The 14,915-nt window shown below is 37.7% G+C and overlaps 1 protein-coding gene across 4 annotated transcripts in view; it reads left to right on the top strand.

Moving 5' to 3' along the window:
* Nucleotides 1-14,915, top strand: part of Cast (calpastatin) — a 113,574-nt gene that overhangs the window by 6,708 nt on the left and 91,951 nt on the right. For all 4 annotated transcript variants that reach the window (XM_029543995.1, XM_029543993.1, XM_029543992.1 and 1 more), the window contains exon 2: nt 3,131-3,193. In XM_029543995.1, the coding sequence (XP_029399855.1) occupies nt 3,131-3,193 (63 nt within the window). The remainder of the gene's footprint in view (nt 1-3,130; nt 3,194-14,915) is intronic.

Raw genomic sequence — 14,915 nt, 5'->3', positions numbered from 1 at the left:
TTACTCAGTTTCATCCCATGTCCAAGGAAAGAGAGAATGTAATTTCTCTCTGATTAGAAAGGCAATGTGTCATAACAAGAACACATGCTCCACTATGTTCATAGCAGCCTCATTTATAATAGCCAGAAGCTGGAAAGAACCCAGATGTCCTTCAATGGAGGAATGGATACAGAAAATGTGGTACATTTACACAATGGAGTACACAGATGTTAAAAACAATGACTTCATGAAATTCACAGGCAAATGGATGGAACTAGAAAATATCATCCTGAGTGAGGTAACACAATCACAAAAGGACACACATGGTATGCACTCAGTGAGAAGAGGATATTAGCCCAAAAGCTTTGATTACCCAAGATACAATTCACAGACCACAAACTCAAGAAGAAGGAAGACCAACGTGTGGGTCCTTCAGTCCTTCGGTTCTTCTTAGAAGGAGTAACAAAATACTCATGTAAGGAGTTACAGAGACAAAGTGTGGAGCAGAGATTGAAGGAAAGGCCATGTAGAGACTGCCCTACTTGGGGCTCCATCCAATATACAGTCACCAAACCCAGGCACTATTATGGATGCCAACGAGTACTTGCTGACAGAAGTCTGATATAGCTGTCTCCTGAGAGGCTTTGCCAGAACCTGACAAATACAGAAGTGGATGCTTGCAGCCAACCATTGGGTTGAGCATGGGGTCCCCAGTGGAGAAGTTAGAGAAAGGACTGAAGGAGTTAAAGAGGTTTGCAACCCCATAGGAAGAAAAACAATACCAAAACAACCAGACCCCTCAGAGCTCCCAGGGACTAAACCTCCAACCAAAGATTAGATAGACATGGAGGAACCCATGTACATATACATGTTGAATATGTAGCAGAGGATGGTCTTGTTGGACATCAATAGGAGGAGAGACCCTTGGTCCTGTGAAGGCTCAGTGCCCCAGTGTAGGGGAATGCCAGAGCGAGGAGGCTGGAGTGGGTGGGTGGGTGGTGGAATACCCTCAAGGAAGCAGGGGTTGGGGGAATAGGATAAGGGATTTCAGGGGTGGGGGACAGGAAAGGGGATAACATTTGAAATGTAAATAAAGAAAATATCCAATTAAAAAAAAAAGACAATGTGTGTATTTAGGAAGTCATCAATGAGTAAGTGACATCTAAGTGATAGTTTGTTTCCTATCAAACTATTATGTAGAGATAGGCTGTTGTGCAGATAGGGAGATATATTCCTTGGCTTAGACTTGGACAGGAAATGCTGGTGTGAAATTTTTTTTTTTTTTATGAAACTGTTTCTATATGGCTCATTTCAGTGGATTCCCTTCACTTGTCCCTGTGAGTACTTCTGTAGGAGAGGAAGTTTGAATTCGTTAAAGCATTTCACTAAAAGTTATGTGTATAAAATACAGTTAAGGAAGTATTCCTGGCATGACATCTTGGTCATTTTCTTTTTCCTCTAATATCTACGGATATGAGTAAGGGCAATATTACCTAATGTTGTCTAGCATGCTAAAGTGGGAAACAACAGCCTTGAAGTAAAAATCTTGCTTTGTGACTATTTAACATTTACTCACATTTACTAGTGTATATGTGTCCTAAACAACACCAAATTGCTATTATACTTTATTTTCTCATTCAGAAAACTACATAGATCATTTTTGTCAAGTAAGAGGCATAAAATACCGTGTTGACAATACAAAATTATTACTATTATCACTACTATTACTCTTCTTATTTTACATAACTTGCCTACACTTCCATGTTATGATTTTTGCCCTAGAAAATAAAATATTACTTTCAAACTTGGTTAATTTTTTATTTTATTATTTTATGTGTATAAGTGTTTTATTTGTATGTCTATGCACCAAGTATAAGGCTGGTGCTCAAGGAGGACAGAAGAGTGATTTCCCCTTAAACTGGAGTTAGAGATGATTGTAGGCTACCATGTGAGCACTGGTAACCAAACCAATATCCTCTGGAAGAGCAGCCAGTGCTCTTAATCATGGAGCTATCTTTAGCCCTAATAGTTTGGTTTCAATAAGGATAGTGAGGATTGAAACCAACAGAGAACTATCAGTTGTTTTATATTTGACTCCTTTGTCTTTTATTTTTCCCAGTGTCTACCACTTCTCAAGTATGTAAGAAATTAATAATCCTTTGTTTCCTCTTCCAAAGAGCATAAAAATATTATTTTTCTCAAGAAGATGATCAATAGAGGAAATTGAATAGACTTATTTTACCTTATTGTCAAGGCAAATGAGCATATGATCAGTGTTCCTTATAAAAATACTTATATCTTCTCAGCAGTTTAAGAACAGTGACCTCTTCCAGAGGACCAGGTTCCGTTCCCAGCACTACATGGCAGCTCACAGCTGTAACTCCAGTTCCAGAGGATATGACAATCTCACACAGTCATGCATGCAGATAAAACACTGATGCACATAAATAAATAAATTACTAAAAATACTTATATCTATCTTGATTGTCTATGCAATCCTTATTTTCTAGAAAGATAATGATTCTATTCATGAACATAATTAAAATGTAAAAACATAAATAGGAGCACTTGGATGCATAGATTTTCCTTCACACTTTATCATTCTGTGTTGGTAAATATTGAATGGAAGAACTCTAAGAGAATTCAGACTTGTTGAAACTGATGGCTGACCTAGAATGTTGTAGACCTCTGTCCTTATCACATAACAACTTGCTTGTTCCCATGATGAACTAATGCTTAAGAATGGCTTCAGACACAGCATGATCCTTAAAAGATCTCATCTTAATGATAAGCAGATATCTCCCAGTCTAGTAATTTGGGCTTCAGAAATCCATTAGGTACTGTAAAGGGGATGAGATGCCAAAAATGCCCTTACTGTTACCTTTGCATCTGGTTAATTATAGACTGATTTCCTGGCTCCAAAATTAATATCTGTCTGATCCTTTAATTTTTAGATCCTCTGACTAATTGAGACTTCCCAGTTTTCTCTAGGGAAACATGAAAAGGGTGCTTGTTTCTTTTTGTTTTCTTGTTTTGGTATTCATTGTTGTTGTTTTCCTTTTTATACATTTATCCTTTTGAATTAAAGAGGCAGTTGTCTTAAATCACTTTCCTATATTAAATATCATCTATTTTTCTTCTATATTTTTAGCATCTTAATGAAAAGAATATTGGATCATCTTCTAAACCAGGAGAAAAGAAAGGATCTGATGAGGTAATTTCTGCATACTTATTACCATTTTCTTTGTGATGCTTTCAAAATTATGAATTCTGTTTTTCAATATTAAATAATAAGGTATACTTACTTGACAATTGGCAAATTTAGGGAGGATTTTTATGTCTTTGTACTATGTTGTATGTGTGAGCATGCAATTATGTTTGTAAATGTGAGTGCCATGGGTGCACATGTATCCATGTAAATAGGTTTGGAGGTCAGAGGTCAGTTGCCTTCAGCTTTTATTCAGGTTCTCTGTTATTTCTATGTTATGTACACAAGGTTAGCTGAGCCAGAAATTTCTAGTGATTCTCCTGTCTCTGCCTCTTATCTCCCTGTAGACACACACATTGTAGATCAAGCTTTTAGTGAGTTCTGGGGACTTGAACTCAAGTCTTCATGCTTGCATAGCAAGTGATTTTATCTGTTGTATGTAGCTTTCGGTATTCTGCCTAAGCTTCAGGAATGGGCCCCTGCTACCAGCCCCCACCCAGAGAATATTAGATCTGCAGATAAAGACCACAGACACACATGTTGTCCAATTTCAACCTGACTTATGGCTCAATTGCTGGACATTATTAATGTACTGTGGCTCATGTGCCCTTCCCAATAATTTTAGCTCATCACTTCTTAATCTGCCCTAGCTTCAGTTACTCAGTTGCCTGTAGTCCCAGCTGTAACCCCAACCTCTCTCCTGGAAAAACACCTCATAGCTACTCCACTAGAGATCTCACATGGCTTGTTCTCTTTTCTCCCTCTGTAAGCATGGAAGAACACTCCTTCTCTCTCCTCTTCTTCTGTCTGCTGGCTTGCCTGAAGGGACCTGGAAGTCCTGCCTATTCCTTCTGCCCAGCAATTTGCCTATGGAATCTTTACTGATAGATGAAGAACCTGTTGGGGAACAGAACCTTAGCATCAGAACCACCCCTACATTTACCCTCTGAGCTACATTCCCAATCTTGAAAAACTTAACTTTAACTATGCTTTGATCAAGAATGTTAATGGGAAATCATGAAAATAAAATCTCCATAGTAATCCTCAGAATGGAACAGTTTTAGACAATTTCAGTACAGAAACAGAGCACAGTTTTGGATGTTGTACTGGTTAGTTTTGTGTCAACTTGACAGCTGGAGTTACCACAGAGAAAGGAGCTTCAGTTGGGGAAATGCCTCCATGAGATCCAGCTGTAAGGCATTTTCTCAATTAGTGATCAAGGGGGGAGGTCCCCTTTTGGGTGGTGCCATCTCTAGACTGGTAGTCTTGGTTCTATAAGAGAGCAAGCTGAGCAAGCCAGGGGAAGCAAACCAGTAAAGAATTTCCCTCCATGGCTTCTGCATCAGCTCCTGCTTTCTGACCTGCTTGAGTTCCAGTCCTGCATCCTTTGGTGATCAACAGCAGTATGGAAATGTAAGCCAAATAAACCCTTTCCTCCCCAACTTGCTTCTTGGTCATGATGTTGGGCAGGAATAGAAACCCTGACTAAGACATATGTCTTACTGTAAGACTTGGGAATTTTTGTTTTGTTGGTGAGCATTGCAAATATTGAAGGAAGCTTAGTGCAATGGCAGGAGGGGACATATGTTTTCATGTGAGTGCACCATGAAAGGAGAGGAGTGATAGCCTAGATTAATAGGTCATTCAGTGTTGGAGACAAAAACAAAAGAACTATTTTTATCTGCATCAGTTCAGTGGAGACACTGTTAGAAAACATCTCCTTGTTTTGAGGTGTGTGTGTGTGTGTGTGTGTGTGTGTGTGTGTGTGTGTGTGTATGTGTGTGTGTGTATGTATGTATGTGTGTGTGTTTTGTTCTTCTGAATTTCTGCTTTGACTGATGGAAAAATCATTATGAGCTACCAGTGCTGACCTATTTAACTATGGAGTGTCCTGTGATCATTTTGTTCTCCAAAGGATACTGGGTTTGCATTTCTGTCTTTTTAAATGAGTTTTAGAGGGCTGAATTTACTAACCCTTGAGAGTTATTCTTTTGGAGAAGAGTTTTATAGTAATGGAAGTGATTCATTGCTAGTTGTTCACACAAAACTTTTGGGAAGCATTGCACCCTGTCTTCTGCTATGGTGGATATTCTCAGTGGACCTTATCATTTTTACTTACAAGAAATTGTCTCACTTCCCATTGTTAGTGACTATTGGCCCAAAAGACTGGATATATTAAAAACGTAAAGTGGCTCTTATTTTTTATTTTCATTATCAACATTGAGCAGGTATTTTTGTAAATTGAGACTGTCTTCCTTCTCATTATCTGCAGTTCTGGAACATTCAGTATATAAGGAGGCTGTAATGTTTTCTTTTCAACTTTCTACCAATGTCTATGAAAATGTACTTCAGAGTATTTCTGGTATTTTTAAAGAATTATTTACTTATTTTATGAGTACACTGTAACTATCTTCAGGCACAGCACAAGAGGGTGTTGGGTTCCATTACAGATGGTTGTAAGCCACCATGTTGTTGCTGGGAATTGAACTCAGGACCTCTGGAAGGGCAACCAGTGCTCTTAACCACTGAGCCATCTATCCAGTCTAAATATTTCCTTTTATTACATTTTAACATTTATTCAGTGTGTGTGTGTGTGTGTGTGTGTGTGTGTGTATGTGTATATAGGTCACAGATATGACAATGTGTGTATAGAGATTAGAGGACAATTTTTTCAGAAGTCAGTTCCACCCTGTGGGTCTCAGAGGTCAAGCTCAGGTCACCATGTATTACAGCAAAAACCTTGACGCAATGAACTACTTTACTGACCCAAATTTTCAATTTTTCTTACCATAGAAATTTGTGTTGAAATATTTTGTTTCTATGGAATGCAAATTTTTAAGAATAAAAAGGAAAAGTAAGATTTCATTCTATTTCCTTTAAAAATCATTAATAAATTCCCATATAAAAGCACACATTTTTTTCTGTGAAATTATCAGCTAGGGCCACTGAGAGGCAGGGTAGGTTATTGGTTGTTGGTTGGTTGCTGTTGGTTGTGTTTTATTAAATAGTTGTGGGCAAAGGAGAAAAAACAAGAAGAAAAAAAAATCGATATCCTGATAGCAAAGATCAAATTTACCTAAAGGAACTCTATACCCAGCAGAAAGTAGTCTTAGGAAAACATTATCCCCTTTCCCTCAATCCTTTTTTTCTCTCCTATCTTGTGTTAGGGGGTTGAAAGGGTGGAAAAGGAGTAGAGAAGAGTGGACAAAAGACAAAGAATTGTAGCAAATGCTAGCTACAATTTATCATGTTGCATTTCACATGCAAAGCTTGAAGGTGGAACTGAGTAAAAACCTATGAGAATTCCTGTACATAATTTGGTAAGAATTCATCAAGTTTTTCTCAAATGTAGGGACATTCTAAGACCAACAGACACATGGGCTGAGAAAGGAAAAAGAAAAAAACACTTAACACCAGCATCTTTAAATACAGTGGAATAAAGAAGTCTCCCAAAACCTGTAATCAAATCTATTTCAAGTATGACTTACACATCTGGCCACAGTGGGGGAGTATGAGCTTTTTAGAAATTTACTTTAGTAATGCCCTGGAAAGTAAAATTTAAAGACAACATGAAAGGATATGATCTTTCAGAGACAAGTTTAAAATCTTCAAATTTAGTGATGGATGTGTTCTGTAACCAAAGAGCTGTGTAGGTAGCATTGAAGAGGAATGGTCATTTATATGTTTATCTTGCTCGTATAGCCTGGCTAGTCTTTCCTTCCTCGTCTTATTTATTTCTCCTTCTATTATTTGTAAGTCCATTATTGAACGATTCACATTTCTGATACTAATCTTTTTAACAAAGTCAGTCTTTTTTTTAAATCAGAGAATTAATATAGACTGCTACAAAATTTTGTGTATATTTTCAAATTAATGTCATATATTCAAAGTTGTTAACTATGTTGTCGATTTTTATTAACTCTTTAAAAGCCCTGCATCTAAATATAATTATTGGAAAACAGATTTAAAGGAACCAGTACCATCTCTGCAATCTAAAACCCAGAAAGATGGTCACCTTTATATCTCTGTGCATTTACTTATGTCTTTGTAATACCACCATATATCCATTTTAATGGGGGACTGATTTCAGGGCCAGCTATGACTAATACACTCCAGGGATGCTCACATTCTTTTATAATGTAACTTAGGACGTTCACTTAATCTAAGTCCTTCCAAAATCCTCTGTCACCTCTAGAATGTTAAGAATGCTCAGTACTAAGTTAATGTCATTTGAGTAGTTATTGTAGTATATTATTTATGGAAAAATAACAAGGGGGAACATTTCTGTGTTCTATACATCTGTAATTTTCCCTGAATATACTTGATCCATGATTGAATTGAATACATAGATAGGGACTGTTGTGGTAATTCTCCAAGGGGCAGCTGTGTTTAATGAAATACCATTTCCTAAAGACAAGAAAGGGGCATCATTAATAGGGCATGGGCTGGAAATGAGTAATTATTTACTTTGAGGAAGATCGATCAATCTTTTCAAATAAAAATAAAAAAGAATCATCAATAGGATGTAGTAGCACAGCCGTGATTATAGCACTAAGAAAGAAGAGGTTGAAAGGTTGGCCCTGATTTATATACCTAGTCTACTGACCAGTGAAGGTTACATGGGAAGATTTTGTCTAAAATACATTTGAACAGTATTTCTGCATTATTATCAGATCCTGGAGTGGACTCCTAAACATTGTTTTATGGTTATAAGTCATCTCAAGAGTCCATGCTGACTGTGGATCATTCATTATGGCTTGAAAGCTCATGTTCCACTATCAAATGAGGCACAAAGTGTTAGAGATGTGCCAAAATTAGCCTCATTTGGCTTTCCTGGACACTAGTGCCCAATACCAACTTGTTTTTATTCAGAATCCCCAATTTTAGTTCATTTTGGGTTGTGTGTATCTTTGTGTGCACATGCATGTTCCTATGAGTGTATAAAAGTGTGGGTGTATGCAAGTGTGTGCATATGAAGGCCAGAAGTCAACTTTTAATGTCATTCCTCAGAAGTGATCTAAGCACACCACCATACCTAATGCTCAAAAGGAAAAGTTTTACTAACCGACATATATCTCTAGCACCCATCCACACTCATGTTTAGTTCTAAATTTTGATGTATTTATTCACAGGGTAGAATGTTTTTAGTATGATTTTTTTTTTCAGGGAGGAAGCATAGTTGTATGAGTGAAGGCATGCTTTCATATTTAGCTTCCCCCAAAGAAAGTGAAGCAACAAAAAATTAATATGGACATTTGTTTATATTTTCCCTCAAGGTTTTGCACCTATTGCTATGTAGGCCTTTGTACTGCAGAGAAGATGACAGGTGCACCTTAATTCTGGTATATTACGCAACTTATTTTGTTGTTGTTGTCTTAGTCCTTGTAGCAATGTCTTAATTTTGGCTTCAAAGTTTAAACATTCTTAAATATACCCACTTTGTGATTTTTAAATACATTTTTTTCTGCCATGTCTACTTTAAAAAAGTGTCTCTTTGTTGTACATACTTTAGCTCCTCTTTCCCCAATGGTGCTAGGAATTGAACCCAGAAATTTACACAGTATAATAAGCACTCTACACTCTACCACTGAGCTGTATATCCACACCTCTATTTTCTTGCTTATCTTGAAGCAAGCTGCCTCAGGCTGTCTGTAACCTCCCTATATAGTGCAGGCAGATCCTGCTTTTGCCTCCATTCACATAATACTGAGATTTCATGTGTTAACCATCTGCCTCCAGTTCATCCTTTTTTTTTACAATTGATAGGTACATTGCACTGTTAGTGGTTCTGAAATTTATCCTTATATTTCTGTTTGTAAATTATGCTTTTTGTAACTTAAAATACAAGTTTAAATGTTGTGTTTTACTTTTTTGTGACTTGCTTAAGTCTTATTTCCCCTGTAGTCTCCCTGTTATCTTTCTATGTCAGGCTATGGTGGCAATACCATCCTGATAACAGGACACTCATTCTTTCTTCTCGTTTTCTTGTATTATGTTATAAGATATTCAGTCTTTTTATCTTCAGGATAAAAATGTCTAACTTCCTTTCTCTGGTGTTTTTTGAGTTTCTCCTTTGTCTTCACTCAAGATTAAGTAGATCATTGTTGACACTTGGAGATTGACAATAGATATGAGTATATTGTCTTTAATTCCATTCCCTGCATGTGTGTTCTTAAGTTTTTTCTTCTCTGTTGTAAACCTTTCTGGCAGGGAGTATTCAAATCCTTCTAAAATTTCATTTTCTAATGGAATTTTACACTGTATACAACATGTATGAAATGAAATTCAGGGAGGAACTTCATTTTTATTATAGAAAGCCACAGCTAGTTAAAATGTAGAGATCACTGATCGTGGGGTGCCCAACCCCAACTGATACATATACAACACAACCTTCATAATTAAGACTCAGGGACTATCACAGAAACAGAGCTAAAAAGATTGTGAGAACCAGAGGACCAGAATGGGACATCTGTTTCAAGGTAGTGTTTTCAACACATAAAAGGAAAGATTGCACTCATGAAATATTAAAAATATTCTCCCAAATAAGTGAAAAATCATATTAGTTGTCAAGCTGTTCTTGTTAGTTTTATGTCAACTTAAGAGGCTAAAGTAATTTGGTAAGACTCTCCATTAAGAAATTTCCTTTATAAGATTGACTTACAGGCAAGTCTGAATGACTTCTTGATTAATGGTTGATATAGAAGGGCCCATCCCACTGTCAGTGGTACCAACCCTGAACAGCTGGGCCTGAGTTTGTAAGAAAGCACGCTGGTATGCAGCATTTTCCATGGTCTATTTCACGTCATTTCTCCAGGTTCCTATTGTGAGCCCCTACCTTGACTTCCCTCAGTGAAGGAGTATGAACTGAGAGTTGTAAATGAAAATAAACACATTTCTTCCCAAGTTGCTTTTGGCCATGATATTTTAAAATAGGAAAGAAAGCCTAACTAAGACATATCCCAATGTTGATGGGGGAATCCTTACAAGGCCCCACCCCTAGATGATGAACTATTGACAATTAATACCCCCTAAAATGGGGAGAGAGAATCAATCACTCTTCTCCAGGGATGAACTGACTAATAGATTACCTAGTCATAAGTGGTCAGAGCTGGACCAGTGTACCATCCACACTAAAATGTATATAAGCATGTAAGTATATATATATATTAATCAGGGTTCTCTAGTATAATCACTTATAGAATGAATATATAAAGGGGATTTATTAGAATGACTTTCAAGCTGCAGTCCAACTAATCAAACATTGACTGTGAACAAAAAGTCCAAGAATCCAGAAGTTGCTCTGTCAGTTGTCTTGGCTGGTCTACAGTAGATGCTAAAATTCCAAAGAAGTAGACTCTAATTCCAGTGAAGGAATGGACTTGCTAGCTGGTTAAAGGAAAGCAGGCAAAGAGCAAAAGCTTCCTTCTTTCATGTCCTAACATAGGCTGCTAGCAAAGGTTGTGGCCCAGATTAAAGATACATTTTTCTGCTTCAAGATCCAGATTAAAGGAGTGTGTCTTCCTGCCTCAAAGATCCGGATTTAGAAGTTATCTATCTACTTCAAATTAAACAAAATTCCCTCATAGATATGCCTTGTATTTTTGGACATTTTAAATCTAAATGTAGTCAAGTTGACAACCAAGAATAATCATCATTGTGTGTCCATATGTAAGTATGTATGTATGCATGTAAGTATATATGTATATACATACATACATACGTTAATATGAGAGATATAAGAGGAGAAGAAAAGGGGGAAATTATGCAGATACAGTATTCAAGTACGAAATTCACAATTTTTTAAAATTAAATTTATAAAAGTAATTCTACATCAAAATCTAAAGATCATACTCCATAGACTTTTATATTATGGTTGTCACTGTTCTGTAATTTGTTTTTGTACCTCCTCCTTTTTCTTTTATTTCCTTATACTCTTAACACTCTTCCCTCTTCAGGAGGGAAGCTGAGTCAGAGTACAGGGACAGCCAGGAGAGGGTAGCATCTCCAGACTCCTTGGCAGCTCAAAGCCAGAAGATGACACTGGAACTTGTTTGGCGGAGGAGGAGGAGGAGGAGGAGGAGGAGGAGGAGAAAACAGTAGAAACATTGTTAGAATAATTACAGCACTATAATTACTGTTGCTGAGGAATCTGTCTGCCCCTTAAAAAGACAGACATCTCTTTCCTGGATAATGTTTTCAAATAATATGCTTTCATGTGGTAATACAATATTTCTTGTTACTTAATGTAGTGACTATTAGTATGGAACTGATTTAGTAAGTACTCCAAAGCCTACATATTTTAGCAAGAGCTTATAAATCATGGTCCACCAAATCTAACATGATATTAATTAAGATGCACAAGTTAAAAGCAAATAAGAAAATAATATTGGAAAATATGAGCAACATTGTATTATATTGATTTTAAGGTATACAGTAATTCCGAGTAATAAAACAAGAAGTACATGACTTCAGAACAATAAAATTCAACAGTAATCCGATATTTTCCATTGTTGCCAGAAATGGCAAGCCATTTTTCTACTGCATTCACACCACAGAATACCTTTATCTACCTTCTCCACCCCACCCTACTCCTGCCACGTTATTTTCACTAAAACTAATATTATTTGCTCCTATGTTTATCCAGATAGGAATTTGAGTTACTTTGACAGTTTCAGTTACTTACTTGTATGTTAGGAAGATAAGCATTTGATTTACCTTTGAGAATATTCAGATAGTGTGTGACAGTTTGTTCAGATAGTTCTAACACCATTTTGAGCAATGATTCGAGCATGCTAGCTTCCAAGTTAAACCTTTGAAAGTTTCAAGAGTCAATCAGATACAAAATGTTGTGTACTCAAAACTGTCAGGAAGAGCATCCTGTCAGTGACTTGTTGGTCATTTGCAAGCTAGAGTCAGCATCTCCCCACTTGAAGACTCTGGGACAGTTTACTGTGGTCAGGTAGACCAGTGTCCTCACACACTCAATAGTCGCAATGTGGAGATGGAAAAGAGAATTGTTGGGTTGGAAGCTGGGATCTCACCAACTTCCTTTCATGAGGCAGATGGCACCATCACTGGGTATCTGGGGGAATATAAACTTAAAACCTGCTTGTTCTTTTATTGTATACTCTTAATGCATTCACTGCAATAAAGCTTAACTTAAAGTCACCAATAATGTGTTAATGTCTTATTCAACAAAAATAAAATAAAATAAAATAACCTCTATTTAGTGTCATTTAACCAAAAGCAGTCCAGATTTGAATTTTCTTCTCCATGATCCCCATGCCTTCCCTGTTCTCTCTGTTGTTTGAGTATGAATAATTACCTGCCTAAAAGTGTTCAATCTGTGTGTCTCTGTCCCTAACAAAGGGCTTTGCATACCTCTGGATTGGGGGCATTGAAAGAGTACATAATATATTGAACAGCACAAAAAGTATCTCATGATGGGAAGGGATGTAATACTTCAAAGAAATCTTTAATAGAGTTTCCCACGGGATTGAGTCACTGGCTCCAACTGATTCCAACTGATCCAGACAAAATACAGTTCTATAAGCATCATTGTTGACTAGCCATTGTCCACAGATGTTCAGCATTTATGGTGGATTTTGCCTGGTTGCTTTCAGCCTCTATATTTGCTGCTTTCAGCAATTATTTGACATACATGCATTACTCTGAGTCAGGGGCATGGAAGAGTGTACTCTTTAAGATTACAGCTAAGCTGTAGCTTAGCTTGTAAAAGTTAATTACCTGGCAAGTAAGGCAAGTAAGGTTGTTACATTGTCCCTTAAAGACAGAGTATACAGTAGCATAGCAGTCTTTAGTGGTCAGTGACCTTAAAGTGATTTCTGGTTACCAGGTGTCCAGCAAAAGTTATAGTCTCTTAGAATGTAAGAAATATTTAATCTATCATGGGATTTGTTAAAATTCTCAGGTTGTTATGTTTATAGTAGGAAATATTTTGACCATATTTTCTCTAAACTCCTTGTTTCTATGCCTCCCATCCTTTTTTCAAATTTGGCAGATACATGTGAACCAGCAGCTTGACTTTGCCCCACTAGTTAATGCCCATGGATGCTTCTTCCCTTTCCCTCACTAATGCCACGGGTGCTTCTTGTACTTTCCTCTTACCCTTTTTTATGCTCTGTGAGGTCTTTCGAGATATTTTCTGCTGCCATATTTCCAAGTCTTTTCTAATCAGTTTTTAATTCTACTTGCTTTAGTTTTCATTACAGACCCATGCAGTTTGCTCTTAGATACTTGGCTCATATTTTTATTATATGTTCCATGTCTTTCCTTAACACATCTACAATGATTTTATTTCAGAATAATTATAGATTCACAGGAAGTTGGAAATATGGCATGGAGTGCTTTAGCAGTATAGATATTGATTTCCGTTTTATACGCGTAATACAGTATCAAAACTAGGGAAGTAATATTTATGCATCGTGTAAACATTTTTCTGGCCATGTTATTATATGCGTAGATCAAAATCTTGGTGTAGGACATGACAGGTGCCTACCCAGCCTTTAGGGAATAGGCTGAAGTGAGACACAACATCAGAAGTTCATAGACTGATGATCTCTGGCCTTATTATCTTATTATTTTGTGCTAATAAGCACTGTTTTCTTTTACTATTTTGTGCCACAAAGCACTGGTTTCTTTTCTCTCTGGCTCAGGGTCTTCTAGCTGGCCAGGCAAGAGGCTTGGAACTCATTAACTCTTCATGAATTAGAGAGAAAAGAACAGAAAAGAAAAAAGTCTTTTACACAAGTAAAACACACACACACACACACACACACACAGAGAGAGAGAGAGAGAGAGAGAGAGAGAGAGAGAGAGAGATTACATATATTCATTTGGTGGGTGGGTGGGGCTGAGCCTCAGATGCCACACTTTGTTCCTTCTCCCTGGCCTTCTCATACCTTTTTAAAAATTTATTTATTTATTTATTTATTTATTTATTTATTTTACACTCCAGAGTTTATTCCCCTCCTAGTCTGCCCTCTGACTGTTCCACATCCCACACCTCCTCCCTGCACCCCTGTCTCCATGAGTCACCCACCCATCTCTACCCCACTCTACCAGACCTCTAAACTCCATGGGGCCTCCAGTTTCTTGAGGGTTAGGTTCATCTTCTCTGACTGAACCCAAAGACAGCAGTCCTCTGCTGTATATATGTGTTAGGGGCCTGACTGTGGGATGGCAACCCCATCCCTTACTTGATGCTCTGTCTTTCTGCTGGATGTGGGCTCTACGAGTTCCCTCTCCCCACTGTAGGGTATTTCATCTAGGGTCCCTCCCTTTGAGTACTGAGAGTCTCTCACCTCCCATGTCTCTGGTACATTTTGGAGCGTCTCCCCAACCTCCTACCTCCAGAGGTTGCCTGTTTCCATTCTTTCTGCTGGCCTTCAGGGCTTCAGTCCTTTTCCCTCACCCAATACCAGATCAGGTTCCCCTCTTCCTCCTGCCTGCCTCCACCCCACTGCCAGTCCACTTTCCTACCTTGTGATTGCTTTCTACTCCCTCCCAAGTGGGATTGAGGCATCCTCGCTTGGGCCCTTCAGCTTGTTGACCTTTCTGAGTTCTGTGGACTGTATCTTGGGTATTCTGTACGTTCCTTCCTTCCTCCCTCCCTCCCTCCCTCCCTTCTTTCCTTCCTTCCTTCCTTCCTTCCTTCCTTCCTTCCTTCCTTCCTTCCTTCCTTCCTTCCTTCCTTCCTTCTCTTTTT

This window comes from Mus pahari, chromosome 11 (genome assembly GCF_900095145.1).
Source record: "Mus pahari chromosome 11, PAHARI_EIJ_v1.1, whole genome shotgun sequence".
In the NCBI taxonomy this organism is placed as follows: domain Eukaryota; kingdom Metazoa; phylum Chordata; class Mammalia; order Rodentia; family Muridae; genus Mus; species Mus pahari.
Note: the sequence above shows the minus strand (reverse complement) of the source record. Positions and strands in the feature narration are given on the sequence as shown.